Here is a 20072-nt window from a genome sequence, read left to right on the forward strand (position 1 = left end):
TCAGTCATTCATCCTGCTCTCTGTCCCTCCTCTACTGAGGACACTCACTGTCTGCAGGTTGGCTGCCTCAGGTACATGTTCAGATAAAGTGTTAGCCTACATACAGACAGCTTTCATTTTAGTTTGTCTTTAACAGTTTGCTGTTAGCACCGCGAGCGCGATGTGCTTGTGTCGACCGCGATCATAAATCATAATAGCACTGAATGAGAGACTGCGGACAGAGCAGAATGAAATATTCTACATGCTGATCACATGTATTGATAAAGTATTGGCTTGGCCGGCAGAGGTTTTATCGCACTTACCCACAGTAACAAGCGCAGCTGTCGTTAACTAGAGTAATCTTGAAGTTATATTCCCTTCATCTGCACCGCGGCCCCACCGCTGCAGAATGATGACACATGAATCCGAAACTTTAAAAAGTAACGCCGATAATGGCGGAGCTTACTGTTACTACTGTGTTGATTAAATTTATCTTGGGTTGTTTAATACCGGGTCTCGGTACCGATCCCTGCCCGGGTGTTTGATGAAGTCTCCTGGTTGGCCGGTGTTAGAGTGGTGTCAAACTGTCGTTACAGCCTGTCCAAGCGGTTCATGCCAGGCTCGAATCAAACCCACCACTGGTGATGTAGGCATCGTCTCATTTGATGTTGCCCAATAAGAATCCAAAATGTCATCGCATTTTTTTTCTCAAAAGACGCGGGTGTCAAAGCCGTGTTGACAGGACAGAGGCAGAGGAGAAAACCGCAAAATCACCTGGGGCAGTGCGGGCGGGGCATCAAGGCCACTGTGGCCTTAGGGCAGATATTTTTTTTCTTGTGGCCCTCGTGGAATTCCTGCCCTACTGCCAATATACCCCCCTAAATAATAATAATAATAATAATAATAATAATAATAATAATAGGCTAATAATAATAATGATAATAATGCATTTTATTTATAACACACTTTACATTTGAAAACAAATCTCAAAGTGTCCTACACACATAAATTCCTCTTTGAGCACAAGGACATTTTTGCTCAATACACTGTTAGACGGCCCTCTCTGTCTACAGGCCCCGATGCAACAGCTCTGCCTGAACTGCCTATATTTACACCACTGTATCCTACGTGATTATGTCTGCTGCATAGGAGGTAGACACTAAAAAAATTAGATAATTTAGATTATTTAACCTGGGGGAAACTGTTGTGCAGCAGCTGCAATGAAAAGTGCAAATTAAACAAAAATATAACCAATAAAGATTAGCAGTAAGGTGCAAAAACCAAATGCAAATCCTTCTGTTTCTCCTTCAGTGTAGCTTACAATTGAATTTAGTATATGGACAAAAATGAGACAAAAGACTCATTAAACTGTGTTAAATATGATTAAGTGTTAAAAAGTCACTAATCTGTAAAATATTGTGTTTTTGTTCATCTTAGAATGAAGACAGAAAACCTCAAAAGTGTTTGCGGTTTTGAAGAATCTGATGCTAATGGAACAGATGCTAGCATTATAAAAGCCCAGCATGCTAGCATCCTACGATAACGTGTATACTGACCGTCGTCTCTCAGTTATTATGATGCTGATAACGTCATTGGCATGTTAGCTGAGCTGATAGCTCTCTGATGATAATTCACTGTCAGTCTGCCAGCTGTGTTGGTGATAACAGTGTGTTCAGAAGCTACGTTACCTGAATGGCTAAAGGAGGCCTGTCTTTGGCCTCAAGAATACACAGATCTGCTGTTTCACCCTCAGGAAGACCTCGATCTATTTATCACTGCGAGTGCTGACACTCTGACCACCGTGCATTTCTGCTCTGTTTGACTCCTCCATCATGAAGTGACTGATAATATGTTCATCGCCTCTTTCCTCCATGTTTCTGCTCTCACGCTTTTTTGTTCTATTGTGTCCTGATTTATGTAGAATCTAGCATGATGAGGTGAAGCCGGGTGAATCATGCCCAAAATAAACATTTAATTACACTATAATTTTTTTTTCTTCCTTATTTATCACCGCTCCACCATCATTTCCATCACTGTCTGCTGCTGTCTGAGGAGGAGGGGACATTAAACACTCCTCACTGTCTTTACTCAGGGACAATACAGTATCCATGATGACCCACTGCTGCTGTCTGAGGAGGAGGGGACATTAAACACTCCTCACTGTCTTTACTCAGAGAACACAGTGTCCATGATGAATTGATGATGATGGATTTTGTCATCATAAAACACATTTCATTCAAAGTCAATAAAAACAAAAAACAAAACAAACAAACAAAAAAATTCACAGAAATGCCTTGGTTTATCTCTTCACTGTTCCAACAATCACCAGCTGTAGTTTGGTTGAAAGAAATTCTTAATTCAACCACTTAGATGTGAAAATATGCTGACTGTATACACCCTAAAATTACTCTATATTTGAATGGAGTCTGATGGGTTCAATGATGGCGATTTCAGAGCTGTTTCTGGTTAAACAAAAAGGATCTAACATTTTAACAAAAAGATCTATCTCTGTCAGGATCCTTTCTACAATGCTGTCAGACACTTAAGCCCTGTTTCCACTGAGCAGTACGCTTCAGTTCAGTTCAGTCCAGTACACATTTTTTCCATTTCCACTGTGAACAGTTGTGGATGGTGCCAATGGAACCGTTCCATACCGTTCCCATTTTTGGACCCCCCTCTGCTGGTGTACCTAGCACACAGATCTGGTACTAAAAGGTGGAGCTAGAAACACTGCAGTCCATTGATTGGTCAATAGAGGAGGCTCACGCTGCTCAGGGCTGAGTTGTGGTTGGTTTCATCTAACCTCTGTTCATACATCAGTAAACTATACGTATTAAATGAAGGGATGTTTTGCAGTCTCTCGCAGCAGCTGTAGTCTGAGAAAAAATAACTTCATTCACTGGACCGACTGCCAGAAACTTTTAAGGTGGTGCTCTTACTTGTAATGTTACTCAATGCAAGATCTGACAACATGAATCCATCAGCACACCTTAAATTTCAATATGACAACTTTGACCATTCCATTAGTTTTTATTAGTAATGAGTGGATTATCAAGAGTTTAAAAATATATATTAGTTTTGACTAGATTATGTGAACTGCATATATTCTAATCCTCACCTGGAGAATAAAAAAAAGCCTCATGGAGCATACTTCCTCTGGGGTACGGCAACACTAAACCCCTGCGCTTGCTTGAGAAGGACTAAAATGCACAAACCTGCTATTTTTAAATATCCCATGGAGAGAGACTCTCACTGCAGCCTGTTCTATTTTGTTCTGAAAATGTCAATGTGCAACATTGTTCTGTGGACGATAAACGAGGTGCCGACTTCTATATGTGTCACCGGTGATGAGGAACCACAGCGAGTCCTGGATGGAGCTGTGAGTGACAACAACCGAGGCCCACATTTAAGAGTACTGTTTGCAATGGAAACGCTTAACAGACCTAGGGTCTAGGTATCATGTCTGAAGAGTTACTTTTGGATCCAAAGGTACCATACTGAAAGTGTTTGATGGAAACGGGGCTTTAGAATAACAACCTGAGCCTGTCAGTGACAAAAACAAACACTTTTAGTGAATGTGGCTGCAGCATTCTCATTCAATACTGGACCCATTTTTAAAAGTGTTGTTCTCATTAGTCAGTTAAACACAAAAACATGTGAAAGTAGTGTCCAGGTTGAAAAATACTTAAGTCTTTAATATCTCTGGACTGAGCCGTTTCCTTCCTGACATGATGTTTTCAGAATCATTTCATTCTATGAAAGCTACTCTTACCTTTCTTGCATTTCACACAGCACTTAGTAAAAGTTTGAACATCCACAACTCCCGTCTCCCTCCAAAGTCCCACACTCCTCCTCCTGCAACTCCACCTCCCTCCAAAGGCCTACTCCCCCCTCCTCCATTACGTCCTCATTACGTCTATGATCGACGTAGACGTTGTCAAGGTAACGTTAGATACACGGAAGAGGAGAGCGAGTGTAACGTTACAACCAAGACAGTCAAAGGCAACCCCGGAGTTTTAAAACTCAACTGGAGTCAGTGATGATTGATGAGTTTTAGAATAAGGTTACAGTGCTAACGTTAGATAGTAGCGTTAACATTACTAGTAGGTGGAAACGCACAAGGAAGATAACGTTAATGTTTCAGAGGCTATACTACAGTAGGCTAACATTACCCATTAGCAACTGGGTGCTGTGTTGTCATATAACGTTCTGAACTGAACTTCTTTATTTTTCTTATGCGCAGCACAAAAACAAAATGACATTTCGCATATCCCAGGCAAAAAGAAACAAATCATTTAAAAACAATCTGTGCAACATAGAAGAAAGAACATAAAGTGCAATAGTAAGATGAAAAGGGTCGACATTTCACAGTCAAAAACTCCACATCCTGGGAGCAGAACTGGGAGATCCTCTTCACATCACAGCACCATGAATTGTTTGTGTATATTGTAGGGGTGTAACGGTATGTATTTGCATTGAACTGTTTCGGTACAGGACGTCCGGTTCGGTGCAGAGGTGTACACAGGTGAGTTCCCACACGAGCATAATAAGTGGCGGAACGGAAGTTTCGTTTACGTTTGTTTACTATCCGCCTGCAGTTACACGTGCAGCCTCTTGCTATCTGATGTCATGGCTACCGCTAATGCTACCGCTGGCGAGAAACCAGAGCTTGAAGACTTTCCCTTGTCGTCAAAGTCTCCGGCTTGGGAACACTTAGGCTTCCTGGTTAAATATTGCAACGGACAAAGACAAGTGGATAAAACGACAGCAGTGTGCCGACATTGTCCTGAGATCGGGTTTTGACAGGACAGACAAGTGTGAAGGGGGGGGGAGTGAGATGCAGCAAAAGACCACAGGCTGGAGTCGAACCCAGGCCGCTGCGGCAACAGCCTTGTACATGGGGCGCCTGCTCTACCACTAAGCCACCGACGCCGCGAGAACACCGGATTTAAACACATGCTGAAGGTGATTGAGCCCCGGTATGAAGTACCCACTCACCCGCACTTCAGCCAGAAAATAATACCAGGCCTTTATGAACAAGCAAAATCTGCTGTTGTCCAAGACTTTTCAAAGTCATATGCAGTAGCACTTACGACTGATGGATGGACATCCAGAGCTAACGAGAGCTACATAACAGTGACTGCCCATCACATCACTCCTGAGTGGAATATGGTAAGTCGTGTTCTGAAAACGCTGTCCATGTATGAACAACATACCAGCGCAAATCTGGCAGAGGGACTAAAAGAGACAGTGTTGGAGTGGAAATTGGAGAGGCCAGGAACAACAATTACAGTCACAACAGACAATCAAAGGAATATTGTCAATGCAGTGAGTGAAGCTGGACTGGGCCCCCAAATTGGGTGTTCTGCTCACACTATTAATATAGCTTCACAGAAAGCAACATGTCTCTACCAAATGTCCAGACTGCTTGGTAAAGTGAGAAGGATTGTGTCTTTCTTTCATTGTAGCCCAACAGCTGCGCACATATTGGACAGCAAACAGGAGATGCTTAATGTACCAAAACACACCCTTATTCAGGACGTCACCACCCGCTGGATCTCAAGTTATGATAAGCTTGAGAGGTACCTTGAGCAGCAAGCAGCAGTGTACTCAGCACTGACAGAGAAGGCTCTCAAGAAGAAAGATATCACCACATTGTCTGACCAGGATGTGAGGATGGCAGAGGAGGTAAGTGAGGTCCTTAAGCCACTAAAAACTCTCACAACACTGATAAGCACTGAAGCTACACCTTCAGCACCTATGATCCTGCCCCTCAAAGCCACAGTTCTCCACTCTATGGAACCCAATGAGGGAGACAGTGCAACTGTGACCCAAGTCAAGGCTGCCATCAGAGAAAACCTGGAGGACAGGTACTCTTCTTGTCAAGACTTCCTCCACAAATGCACAACTAATTGCTAGTGTCAGTAGTATTCATATTAAATATTTATACATTTTTGGGGTATTTTATTTTACAGAGTGAGGAGGCCACAGGGACAACAGCAGCCGGTTCATCCCCAGAGACAGGACACCCAGAGGCATCTGAATCATCTCCTCCTGTCAAGAAGTCAGCGATGGCTGAACTGTTTGGTGAGCCCTTCAAGACGCAGGTGGGAAACAAGGCTACTTTGCAGCTGATGAAGGAAGAGGTTGCCGCATACATGGCAGCGAGCTGTATTTCAGTAGACTCTGACCCACTTCTATGGTGGAAGACCAATGAGCCCATATATCCCCTAACTGCCAAGTTAGCAAAGCGCTACTTCACCATACCCGTTAACTCTGTCCCTAGCGAGAGGGTATTTTCAACCGCTGGGGACATTGTGACTGCCAGCAGATCTGCCCTTACTGCAGACAATGTGGACAAGTTAATCTTTCTGGCAAAAAACATGAAGGTTGAATTAAACTGAACAGGGCTACATGCTGGAACTGTTAATGTTGCACTTTGGACAATATCGAAGAATTAATGTCATTCTTAAAAAAGGAAAGGAAATCTGATCACACTAATATGCTTGAGCTGTTAGTGCTGCACTTTACACATGGAAAAGTTTTGTTAATCTTCGCCAACAAGCTGTGAGAAATTTATTTTTATAAGATTTTATATATTTTTTGTTTATTTGAGAATATTTTATTTATTGGAAAGCTTATTTTATATATATTTTGTTTATTTGAGAATATTTTATTTAACTTATTACCAGTACTTTGCAGCAGTATTCTATTTTTTTTATTTTATTTTTATATTTTGTATAATGTTACAATTACATTTGACTAAAAAATGTGTAAACTGTTGATGTTTACAAAAGTTCCTAATAAACAACAAGCAAATTTATGTTTTGCATTTTGTTCCCATACTGTACCGAAAATTAACCGAAACGTGACCTCAAAACCGAGGTATGTATCGAATCGTGATTTTTGTGTACCGTTACACCCCTAGTATATTGCCGGACCATCACCACAGAGCTTACCAGATGATGCAGCCTCCCTGTCCGCTCTATGTAGTGTTAGCCCCGTTAGCTCAACACCGGAGTCTGATATGTTAACATTCATCCATGTCTCAGTGAATACAAGGACACAGCATTCCTCACTCCTCGGTGAGTGGATCTCCACAGTCGATGTAATCCATTTTCATGTCCAGCAAGCAGACGTTCGCCAGAAGGCCGCTGGGAACAGCTGGTTTGATGGTTTGATTAGCTCTTAGCCTGGAGCTAACCCCTCTGCGCTTCCCCCGCTTCCGCATCCTGTCACAGCGCTGCCAGCGTCTCTCCATCGGGACAGCTCCAGGCGAAACCACGGTCATCTCAGGGCTAGCTCGACATAGTAGGCGAAGCTTGCTACACATCCTGAGCTCTCTCAGTTGTAGCGTTAGATCTCTGCAGTTTCTAATGTCTGTTAGAAACTCGCAACTGTATTCCACTGAATAATTCACTTATTGTTGCACCGTGTTTACTTCGCCGGTGTACGCAGAGGCTGCCGCAAGCATTGATCGTGCTGCCATGTTGATTCAAACTTAGAGGCAAACTAAAAATACCTGTCCAGCAGAAACTCTGCGACCATCTCGTCCCTTTTTAGCTCAGGATGAAGCTGCATCAGTCTTCGCCATCGCTCGAAAGCAGAGCTGATGTTGACCCGAGTTTTGGCTCTTGCAGCATCGAGTTCTCTCTGAGTGTTAGCTTTTTCTGCTATATTCTTTCTTTTGCCAACTGGTTTCCCAGTTGGAGCGGCTGGAAGTGGAAGCGGCGGTCCGCATTTGTCTGCCATTGTTACGGAGAAAAGCTTATATCCACAAGCGTCCCTCCCCCGGGGGGAGATGTTACGCAAGCGGTTACCTCCGTCGGAGGTATCCACGTGGGGAAGACAGACAGGACGCTCGACCAATCATTGCATTCGTGATTGGTTGGCGTTTTCTTACAACCATATGAAAATGGTATAATTATGAGTTATTATCTCTGGTGGAATTCACTTACATTTTAGTGTGCCATCAGCTTATTAATAGCATTTTAACCTAAAAAAAGAAAAGCGTAAAATTTCCAGAAAGGTAAGTGTTGCTTTAAGTGAGTTTTACTGAAGAAGGAGACAAAAGATCTGTGGGCTAACAAGTGTTTTGTTAGTTGTGAACTGATTGATTGAATTAATTAATTCTGCCACAAAATGTCACCTTGTCCAATGTCTTCTCATAGAACTTGTATGATATCCCATGAATTTGCATCCCACGAATAATGTTATGTCCTTAACATACAGTTATGTAATTAACATAAAGTTACAGATATTAGGGTTAGAAAAAGAAACATGGTGAGGACATCTCTTAGCATGCTTTCAGACCTAGAGTTGTCTTTCTTTGGTCTGAATCAGGGACTAATTTTGTTTTCTCAATTTTCTCACCGCAGCATTTACAAGCTGAACAGATCAAATGCCTTGCTCGAGAAAGCTGCTCTTGATTGGTCAGGATTTCCATGCAGGAAAGATCCAGGAAATAAACAAAACATTGAAGAGTACACTTGCAAAATGAATGTGACACTTTCTAATGTCACAATGGGGACACAACTATATGGGTTGATTTTAGCGTTGGTCAACTTGTACTATATCGCATACATTGTTCATTTTAGGCAAACCATACAGTTTGAAAACCAGACGCGGCTCTTACTAGAAAACAATGTTTTGATGCATGGGATGTGCTGAATGTGCATATTAAGGCAGTGCAGGAGGAGGCGCACATTAAAAATCCTCTAGGACTGTAACATGCTCATGTTTAACCCAAACAATGCATAATGTGACTGCAGTTGGTTCAAATAACTGGACCGAAACCACCCCTTCACGAAGGTCTCGATCCAGTTGTTTTGGTGATTGCTGTGTTCACACCTGCCCAAACGAACTGCACTTAGAGGGCAAACAAACTTGAGTTCGATTGAACCGAACCAAACAGGGCAGGTGTGAAAGCACCCTTAAAATTATTCAATGTTCATTTGGGGTTCACACAGATTCGAACACATGATTCCACTGGAAAGTCCCGGGCGTAAGTTCTGTGTTTTGTGACCCATCCACCACCACTCCGTACAACCACTTGGGACTGCTTTCTTGTTAACTGCCATTAGGGCATTGGCCACATGATTTCAATCTTTCAAAATACGTGGTGTATGTACGTATTTGTGTGCATTGCTTTTAGGAGGAAAACATACAAAAAATTTGTGACAACAGCCTGCCTTGTTAACTGCTGGTGAGAGCAAGCCTCCTGTGCTTCCTGTTCTGATCTCTTTCTGGGCAGAAAAAACATCACACAAAGTGAAAAGAGCTCCTGCACAGAGCTGAGCTTTACGTCCTGCTGGAGTTTCAGGAGTTAACAATCAACAAAATAACTTTATTGATTGAAGCTCGTCATTAGGCTCATAGCTCCCTGCTGTTAACATGCAAGCCTGTCGTCCTGGAGACACTTCATCTGTACATGAGTCAGTTTGTCAAGTTTTCTCTCCGTTTACTGCCTTGTGTTTAAGGAAGTGTAAAGTCTTCAATTGTTTCCTGCAGTGATTCTGATTTAATTGAGTGCAATTTACAGACTTCACACTGATTCTTGCAACTCTTACAAAGTGAACTTTAACTCAAGAAAAAAACAGAATCTAATAAACATTAAAGGCTGATTTGTGAAAATTACAGCCATTCATGTCAACTCATAGCTGAACCAGTGCTACAGTGCAGAGCTGTGTCCTTGCTAAATGTCATTTTACTTACAAATGCATAAAGCTCACAGCTCTGTTAGAAACACGCATCACTGCAGTGATAAATAATAATAACCTTCATATAAAAACATGAACTCGGGGTCAACTTCCTGGCTCTTTGTGGATTTAACTTTTGATTAAAAAACACTTGGATCTATCATTTATATCCACTTCAGTCTGTCTCACAGTAAAATATGTTTAAAGCTTTTTCACTGATTATCTGTGAACCCGCAGCTTCTTGAGTGTTTGAAAAAGACCCAAAATCACTTCCTGTTCTTTCAAAAGTGCAAGCTGATTTTTTTTTGTGTGATCAATCAGTGAAATGAGAGCACTGTTTTTTTTTCTAAGTGCTGCTTATCTCGTTTTGGATCCAAAGCTCCCCATCTTCAGGTAAACTTGTTGTTTTTCTCGCCGCCAGAGGTTTCAAAGAGCGGGAAGCTTCTGCTAAACGGGGCCAGCGCCTGTCAATCAAACCTGCAACGCCACAGCGTTGTGAAAGAAAGGAACGCACCTCTGGATTGACACCTGAAATTGTGGCTTTTGTGAAGGTGTTGTGTTTGGTCCTGACGAGGCGTCTTGAGCTGCCTGACACTTTCAATTAGGAGCTGAATGAGGAGGAGGAACACCGCCGGAATAAAAGTAATCTCATCCCCTGCGCCCCGTCTCTCTGCTCATTAACCCGACGCTGCTGCTTAAGATGTGTTTGGAAATTCAACAGCTGAGAGGATAATGGGCAGGTTAGTGCACGCACAGACACACACACACACACACACACACAATGTTGTTATGAAATTGTGTTCAGTGAAGGTTTTATTTACAGATACTTAATTTGCTGTTTGTGCAAAATACCCAGATAACACACATACATCTGGCCAATGTGGACCTAAGGACGACACATCGGCCCATAATTTATAACGTCTGACAAGCGTCGGCCGAATGGGCGGATATCTTCAAATTTAATACTCTTTGTCCCAGCTCATCAAACGTCTCTGTTATGTCGGCTTTGGGTCGGCCCATACCTGCCCACATACGGAAGTCACCACAGAAGGCGGAATTTCATCTCCGCGGTGTTTGTTTGGAACTGAGCTCGCAGGTTGCAGCATCTCATCGCAGTTGGTTTCAGGTAAGCTCTACTGGAATAAATTGGCAGAAAATAGCTATGTTGTTTATTTTGTGACCGTTAAAAGAGGTTCCTGGTGAGTGGTGAGGCTCGACTGGGTGTATATAGCACACGTCCCCACCAGCTAACATTATCTTTAGTTAACTGTTAGCTAGTTTAGCTCATGTTAGCTAACACGCTACAACTGTGGTGTTTTCATTTTATTTTCCCTAGTTGACGTTATCTGCTTATCTGGTTATCGTGAGCACTCGTTTTGGGTTAAAGTGGAAGTGCCCGGAGCTGCCACCCGTGGTCTCAGGCAGGGCTCGAGACTTAGGATCCCCTCACAGTGAAGTTTAAGGATGCCTTCGGTATGTTGTTAATGTGATTTTATGGGCAATTTATCAGTTGAGGTCTCCTCCTCTGCAAAGCAAACTGACCCGGTGGCTACAGGTAATAGCGCAGTTTTGAAACCACTGTTTTTCCGAGATGAAGGACTGATTGTTGAGCTGCTGTTAACAGTTAATGTCAGCTCAGTTTGTGTTTGATCTTTGAGACCAATATTCATAGTTTTTGTAGACAGCTGGATAATCCGCACATTTCCTCCTCTCCAAAACAAACGGATCCCGTAATTTAACCGTTTCAACACTTAATTAAGCAGTGACGGACCCAAAGCCTTCAATCTGGCTAAAAGACAGCTGAAATGCTAAAAAAAAAAATACAGTGGTGAAGTTGGGATTTGCTTCTTGAAGTTACATGCTTATCGTCTTTTCTGTCTCTTGCAGGCTGCCAGGAGAAGCGGACTGGCCATCAGATATTGTTTGTGGAAATTTGAAAATAAAGTTTCTCAAATTGACTTTTGTCTCTTCATTGTGCACACTTACACACGAAACAGGGTAACAGTCAGCTATTTTTGAATGTTAGCATTGATTTCTCACATTGTGAAATATTTGTAGTTTGAAAGGTCCGACCTAAATGAATAAAGGTCGTAGTTAACGAAGCATATAAATATTAATATACAGTAGAAGGAGTGCGCACTGAGCGCAGCTTCTTTTATTGATCTTTTGAACGTCGTCTGGTGGTCATTTTCGATTAAAGGCCGACGTTTCGGCGATGTATTGCCAATGAGCAAACGCTCTCCCTGCTACGTCTTAACGATCTAAACTTGATACATCGGGCTGACGCCGGCCAGATGTATGTGTGCTATCTGGGTAGCAAAAGTTTCCCCTTATTAAAATTGATTATAATCTAAAGTAGAAGGTAAATACTTGAATTCAGTGTGCTATTAATGCACCCAAAAAATAGCCTGATATGAATTAGATAGGGGGAAATGTCAGTATATTTGTGAGTGTTATTTACAACAAGTCTTCCAACCGAAACAACCACATAGTTCATATGTTCCTACCCTCCCAGCACGATTAGGGCTGAATGTCGGTACTCGATAACTTTAAGGTATCGACTGAAATAACCCAGTACCAGGTAGCAGCAAAACCTCTCCAGTCAACCAATACCTGCATTCAGTCCTTTTTGTGGCGTGGGTCTGATCCTGGAGCGTCCTCACTGCCTGTCACATAAGCAAAATAACTGTTGCTGCCGTCTCCGGAGCTGCTCTACTGTTGGTGAATGGTCAGTTCAACATCTGCCTGTTTAGCTAACAGGGCTAACATCCAACGCTGAGCCATGTAACAGTCTCAAAAAACTCACACTAAATGGCTTGAGTATGTCCTTAATCCCCATGATAACATCAGCCATGTAATGCTAACAGTTAGCTCTGTATGTGTGCAGCAAGCAGGCCAGCCGTTAGGCGTTCCCTGGCCAGATGAGATATATAATCCCTCCAGCGTGTTCTGGGTTTGCCCTGGGGGCCTCCTACCAGTGGGACGTACCCAGAACACCTCCAGCGGGAGGCACCCAGGAGGGTCCTGATCAGATGCCTGAACCACCTCATCTGACCCCTTTCGACATGAAGGAGCAGCAGCTCTACTCTGAGCTCCCTTTGGATGTCTGAGCTTCTCACCCTATTTCTAAAGGCCCTGACACACCAAAGCGGACGGTTGGCCGTCGGTCAAAGTCGGGCTGTCGCCCTAGTTTTTGCAGTGTGTCCCACACTGTCGGCACTTTGGCGGCTTTTCGGCCGATTGAGCATGTTGAATCAGCGGCGGAGCTTGTCGGTGAGAGAGATCACTCTGATTGGCTGATTCACTCGCCCCTGTAGCAAGTGAATCTGCCTGTAGTGAAACCAGGACGAACCGGTGCTTCCTCCTCAGGCTCCACTTCACTCAGCTGCCCGACAGACCCGCTGCTTCTTCCCACTTTAACCTGAATAACAAACCGGGGCTAGCTGGGAGGCTTGCGGAATGTTAGCCGCAGGGCAGGCTAACTGACCACGGTGAGAAATGATGCTATAAAAGTGGAGTAAATTATGTCTTTTCAAGTCAATTTTGCATGCCACGGCTTCAGGGCACTTAGATTACGACAGATGAGGCGTTCTGATGTTTTTGAAATGCATTAGCGGAGTTTTATTACATTTTGAAAATGTGGGTTCCATGCATTTTAAGTGTAGCTGTTATTCCGGCTAGCTGTTATACTCTGATACCCCGAACGAGTTTTGTGGATTAAAAAAACTACACTGGACTTCTTGTCGGCATGAGGGTCAGTAAGTACTGTCTGTATTTTCATTCTAAAGTGGCCATATCCTAACGCTGAGGACGGCTATGAGCTGAAACACGTCCGTTCGACTGCTGCTGTGCAATCCACTATATTAAAAAGTATTATACTTATTAGTGAGTGCTGTCGGGTTTTTCTGCTTAGCTGTAATTTTTTGGACCATCACCCAATTACACTTTGAGACTTTTGAGTGCGCGGAATGTTAGCCACAGCATGACCGGAGGGTAGCACAGCCAGTTAGCCTCCGCTAGCCTCCCAGCTAGCCCCGGCTCTCCGTTTGGATGACACAGGGCGACGTGAGGCGACGTGAGGCGACGTGAGGCGATGTAGACGAATCAACAGTTGGCTTTCGTCGCTGCTAGTACTTTGATGTCGGTTTGGTGTGTCAGTACCTTAAGGCTGAGCCCAGACACCCCACAGAGGAAACTCATTTCAGCTGCTTGTATCCGTGACCTCGTTCTTTTGGTCATTAACCATAGCTCATGACCACAGGTGAGGGCTGGGATGTTGATGGACCAGTAAGTTGGTCGTCTTTTCTTTAGGGGGACATAAAGTCGGTCCAGCTCCCACACAGGACAGGACAGGAACAGGAACAAGTGTGTGTTTACCTTGTAGTTTCTGCAGGTGGGGTTGAAGGCGTTGGTGCCACAGGCGAACAGTGTCTCGTCGTTTCTGGGCACCAGCACTTTGACGTAGTTGTAGCACTCGTCCTGAAACACAAACAAAAAAAATGTCTTCACAGGATGAAACATCTTCAGTGTGCTTGTTTTACTGAAGCTGTGAGAGTCTTTCTAATTTTATCTTTAGTGTCACTGAACTTTAAAGAAAAAAAGTCAGTCATTTATCATGTCTGTCAGGGATGAAATGTTTCCAAAAATAGTTTAGAATGACTGCTTGTCACTAATCTAACAAAATGTGTTTGAAAATATCTACATATGTGATTCTGTATTTTTAAACCATCCATAAACATAAGCCACAAATGAAACAGAGAGTAAGAGCATAGGAAAAGAAAAGGATATAAGGTAAAGGAAAAGGAGCAGAGACACAATGTGGAAACAGAAGAAGGAACTCACGCTGTTCTTCCCTCTGACCGTACACTTGCTGACATCTTTGGAGTGCCACGTCAGCTTCTGAAACACAGGAAGAGGACGTGCTGGATGTAATCTGGTGTGACACTTGCTTGTGAAAGGTGTAATTTACTCAGAGCATGCTCACATTAAGAGCTTTGATGATGAGATATAAATACAATCGCTCTGGTGAGGCGGAGTATGAGTCATAACTGACTGCACAAACACCTGAAGATAATCAGTGAGCAGTTACTCAGGACAGGGTTAAAGTCAGCTGGGAAGTTCAACATGTTTGTTTCTAAACACATACAAATAATAATGTTGAAACTAGGAAGCCTTCTTCACTTTCAACATGCTTGTTGGTCATTGGCTGTAGTCTTTGTGGTATGTTCAAGTGCCACTTTTTGGCAGAGACACAGGCAACGGTAAGCCTCTGTCACCACTAGTTCTTTGTCAGTTTAATGTGTTTTTGGAAAAGCATAAAAACATGGACGCCTCGTAACAGCCAGTCATTTGAGGTAATTACTCCAACATTTCATGCTTGTAGTGTTATAATGTTAATGCACAGTATTTTAAACCCTCACATGACTGTAACTGTACAAGTATTGCCAGTTGGTCAACGATCTGAACGCCTGTGAGTGATGAACATGTCTACCATACATCTGACATGAAATGAATGTGGCATTGGCCGATAATGTTCTCTGACATTCAGGAAAAATATAAGTTCCGGAACGTTTTGTGATACACCTTCATGAGGATAATAGTGAAGAGTATTTCTATCTGAGAGAGAACATATGCGGAACTAAGACTACAGTCTATCTTAGTTTGGAAGGGAAGGATGTTAATTTTGACGAGAACATGAGTTCATTATAAAATCAAATATCCTTAAAGAAAAAACATACATACAGACAGACAGAGACACTGAAAGGCAGAGGATGTGATGTGGTCCTCAGCCGGATCACTGATAACGAGAGTAACATCTCACATAAAAGAGCTGCTGTAGGCCATCCCACAATGCACCGGGAGGCCCATTACTGTCAGGGTCCACCCTGTAACCTCCTCTCTTTGATGAGGACGAGGTGTGCAGATCAAAGGAAGCGTGTCTTTTGTGCCGGAACATTACGAGCTGCTGGAGTTTTTGATATTTACGGAGTCTAAAAAGGAAAGAGGATCTTTTGCTGCGCTGTCAGCCGCCATGTTTGATGCTGCTCTCGACGCTTTGAGGGAAAGAGTCTTATGTAAGACCAAATCACAGAGAGGAGCTGCAGCACAGACAACTCTCTGTGAGGTTCAGTCAATATAGGCAGTGACATTATTAAAAAGAAGCTCCAAACTAAATCTGAAGCCGTATTTTTATATTAACTTTGGACAATATCTGCAGAATCAGGTCCTTTCGCACATGTAGCACTTTGTGAGACTTGTTCTCTACAAAGTTACACTCTACCTACTGGAAATACTCTGTTTAGATTAGGCGAGGACATAGACTGTACATAAAGACAGACAACATGCCAGCTCCTCGAAAGTGAAGCCAAAACGTGTGGATTGCCCCTTGGTGGCTGTATTATACGTCATAAACCCCTCCCCCTACATGTAAGCGGATGGGACATGAACCAAGCAAAAAAAAAACTGAAGTACACATTGAAGAAATTTCCCCCAAAGATGATTTTAGTCATTTTAGGTCATTCTTATCACGCTGATGTTTGTTTTTCTAATAAGTTTGTTTTTAATTAGTTACTTGATGCTAAAAAACTGGGGTTTGATATCATGACTGACAGCTGTGGAAGCCAATCAGCATGCGTTCAATGGCGCTTCTCACAATAGGTCAGGCTCAATAGACCCTTTTAGAGCCGACCTCACAATGACCTCACAACTGACAGCTGGAGGCAAAACCTGCCTCTCCACCACAGGGCTGTAGGCTACATATCATGATCACTCGTAGCCACACTCGTAGCCAAAAAAGACGTCATAGGCCCGGCCCGGCCCGTACTCTGAGCTGTTGGTAACTTTTGAGCCTGAGGCCTGCCCGAGGGCCGGGCCAACCCGCGGGCTCGGGGGCTTTCTGGCTGACCTTTAAGTGGTGGTGCTAGTTCTCGAGTCTCGCCTGAGTTGCCATGTAAACACAGCAGCCTGCAGGGCAGGCTAACTGACCACGGTGAGAAATGATGCTATAAAAGTGGAGTAAATTATGTCTTTTCAAGTCAATTTTGCATGCCACGGCTTCAGGGCACTTAGATTACGACAGATGAGGCGTTCTGATGTTTTTGAAATGCATTAGCGGAGTTTTATTACATTTTGAAAATGTGGGTTCCATGCATTTTAAGTGTAGCTGTTATTCCGGCTAGCTGTTATACTCCGATACCCCGAACGAGTTTTGTGGATTAAAAAAACTACACTGGACTTCTTGTCGGCATGAGGGTCAGTAAGTACTGTCTGTATTTTCATTCTAAAGTGGCCATATCCTAACGCTGAGGACGGCTATGAGCTGAAACACGTCCGTTCGACTGCTGCTGTGCAATCCACTATATTAAAAAGTATTATACTTATTAGTGAGTGCTGTCGGGTTTTTCTGCTTAGCTGTAATTTTTTGGACCATCACCCAATTACACTTTGAGACTTTTGAGTGCGCACGCCGAGTTTGCTGAAGACTCATCTCCATACACAACAGTACTAGCCAGCTGGCAGTGACCTCCCCAAGATGGCAGCGACGTTGACGCATCGCTGAAACAGGCTGAAGCCGTCAACCAGGTATCTACTGTATAGGATATCTATGGCTCTGACACCCAGAATGAATATTTCTTTTTTTTTATAAAGATTATTTTTTTGTGGGCTTTTGCATTTAATGGATAGGACAGTGTGTGAAATGGGGAGACAGAGAGAGAGAGAGAGTGGGGACTGACACGCAGCAAAGGGTCGCAGTCCGGACTCGAACCCGCGAGCGCTGCATCGAGGCAATGCCTCTGTACATGGGGCGCCAGCACTATCCTCCACGCTACCGATGACCCCAGAATGAATATTTCTGAATGCACCACTCACATCATTGTTTTCCTCCATTATTTAAAACAAACCTACAGAACTTGCAAGCTAGTGCTGGCCAATGTCTGTGGAGAATTGTTTTGCCTCCAGCTAAGCCCCGCCCACCAAAAAACATTAAACTGTTTAACAGTAATAGGGTCTATACTGGAGGGATTGCTACGATGCAGACCCTGGCTCCATATGACATTATCAGCACAACATGACAGCGGCCATTTCTGGGATATTTTGGCTTAATTTTTGAACATCAGGAGGAAGTGGAGATGCATCGTCCATCATTATATACCGTCTATGGGTGAGGGGTGCAGGTGGCAGGACATGAAGTGATAGTATGCTGCAGAAATTGCAGAAACTGTTTTTTTTGTTGTTGTTATTGTTACTGGACTTTTTTTTTTTTTTTTTTGGCTTTTGCCTTTATTAGATAGGGCAGATTCAGAGTGAAGGGGGGAGAAAGAGAGGGGATGACATGCAGCGAAGGGTTGCGGGAGAGAATTGAGCCTTCGGCCCCTGCGGCTGGGGCATAGCCTTCGTACATGGGGTGCCCTGCATAAATTCTAGCCTGGGTGTGATTACTGTTAAGTAATAACGTATGAAATGGCAGAGTGAGAACAATGTGGAAGAGGTCTCTGGTATTGCTGTATACTTGTGATTTCACCAAACTAACTGACTCTTTGCCAAACCCTTCACCCTAAAGGCAGATTTATACTTGTGTGTCAGCTCTTACGCATGTGGCATACACCGTTGTGAGCATTTATACTTGTGTAGTTGTGTGTCTGTGTCACTATGCAGTTACACCTCCAAAACACTAGTTGGGTTTCTGTGAAGAGCTGTAAAGTTTAGCTGATTCAAAACACACATTAAACATGGCTTAATAGAGACAATTTCAAACACAAGTACACAAATCGGCTCTATTATAACTTGCAGCATTCACAGACAAGGCACTTACATTTTCCCAGCAAACACAACATGCTAATGTTATTAGCACAGGCCTATGGCATTTTACATTACATAAATTAGCCTTGTGGCTAGTGGAGATTTACTCTACTCATATGAAGCCAGGATAAATCACACACAGGACTTACAATGCTATTTTGTGGAGGCTTTATTGTCTTAAAAATGTATTGTTTCTTATCTGTGAAATAAATAAAAGCTTTGTTTCCACTGAGGGAAATGGTTTTCAGCTTACAAAAACAGACAGTAGGTCTGCATCAGTGACATTTCTGGGGAGGTGCACGTCAGGCTACGGCGTAAGGTATGCTGTCAATTCAATGCAGAAGTATAAATCCCACATAAGAAAGACTGTCAAATCATAACTTAGCAACCATACATGTCAGCATTTGTATTTTTCCACATGTTGAAGTATTGTACATGGAGCTGTTGTAAAAGAGACACTCTGTATACAAGGTTTCCAAAACCAACACACAAAATGTCAGGAATGAATTTAAATTGTTTTAAATTTGTTAAATGTGATTGTCGACTCTAAAGTAACATTAGCATGCCTGGCTAACGTGTGTACTATCTACAGTAGTATACCAGCATTACTCTGAAAGCCCAGAGTTGAGGCCTTTGCATACCAGGCCCGTATTTTTCATTCAAAATCGTCGCACCTTTAAAAAAATAAATACGGCTGTGTCAATCACATTTCCATGCAGACTCTGAAATTTTTGTCTGTCATTAAAGTTTTTGGAACACATTTGCATCTGTCAAAAGCCTTTAGAAATCTGTCTGAACAAAAATGACTGAAGAAAATGTGGCGTAACCTCTGGCACACAAGAATATGTAACAGGAGAGAGGAACAGGACAGAAGTAAACAACAATAAAATGAAGTAGAAATACATGGAAGCAAAGTCCTTCTGGAAATCTTCCACAACAAAGAGAAGGGAATATTACTCTATCCAGAAACACACAAAAGCAATGATTATGCTTACAGTAAAGTGTAATTTAGTAGTTAAGCAGCATCATTTCATAACTGAGGCAGCTGTGGTGCCAAATGCAAGACCCAGGTAGAGAATGGCGACAGACAGGAAGGTACCTGCAGTGGAGAGAAGCAAGGAAGCAAATGTGGCGAATAAAGAGTACGATAAAACCCATCGCACTCAATGTGCAAGGTTACTGTGTGTACGATTTTTATAAGATGACACAGACTTGTTGTCCAAACGCCTTTACAGGTTATGTGAGGAAACTCAGGACTGAAACATTCACCGTGTGGGAGTCAGTCCTTGATGATAATAGAGTTTAGGCTAATGTTAGCTGCTCTCTCCTGATCTTTATTGGATATAGAGTGTTTACCTGAGATTACTTTGTATAGCTAATTGATAAGTCCTCATCCTATAAGCCTTTTCATTAAGTGGCTTGCCTGCAGCTGTCATTGTTACATTGTGTAAATGCAGAGCTAAAATGGAAATAATTGTATAGGGATTAGGCTTGTGCCAATTTCCGGTTTAACCGATTCGGTCCGGTTTAAGAGCTCCACTCGGTTTAATTCACGTCAACCGGATAAACCGGAGGAGAAGAAAAAAAAAAAAAAAA

General features: G+C 42.9%; 1 protein-coding gene across 1 annotated transcript in view; it reads right to left on the minus strand.

Annotated features, from left to right (window-relative positions):
- LOC126383460 (semaphorin-6D-like) overlaps positions 1–20072 on the minus strand; it is a 481075-nt gene that overhangs the window by 194916 nt on the left and 266087 nt on the right. Inside the window, exons 7-8 of the mRNA XM_050033965.1 lie at positions 14520–14576; positions 14055–14156 (exon numbers count right to left, since the gene is read on the minus strand). Of these exons, the coding sequence (XP_049889922.1) occupies positions 14055–14156; positions 14520–14576 (159 nt within the window). The remainder of the gene's footprint in view (positions 1–14054; positions 14157–14519; positions 14577–20072) is intronic.

This window comes from Epinephelus moara, chromosome 22, assembly GCF_006386435.1.
Source record: "Epinephelus moara isolate mb chromosome 22, YSFRI_EMoa_1.0, whole genome shotgun sequence".
Classification (NCBI taxonomy): domain Eukaryota; kingdom Metazoa; phylum Chordata; class Actinopteri; order Perciformes; family Serranidae; genus Epinephelus; species Epinephelus moara.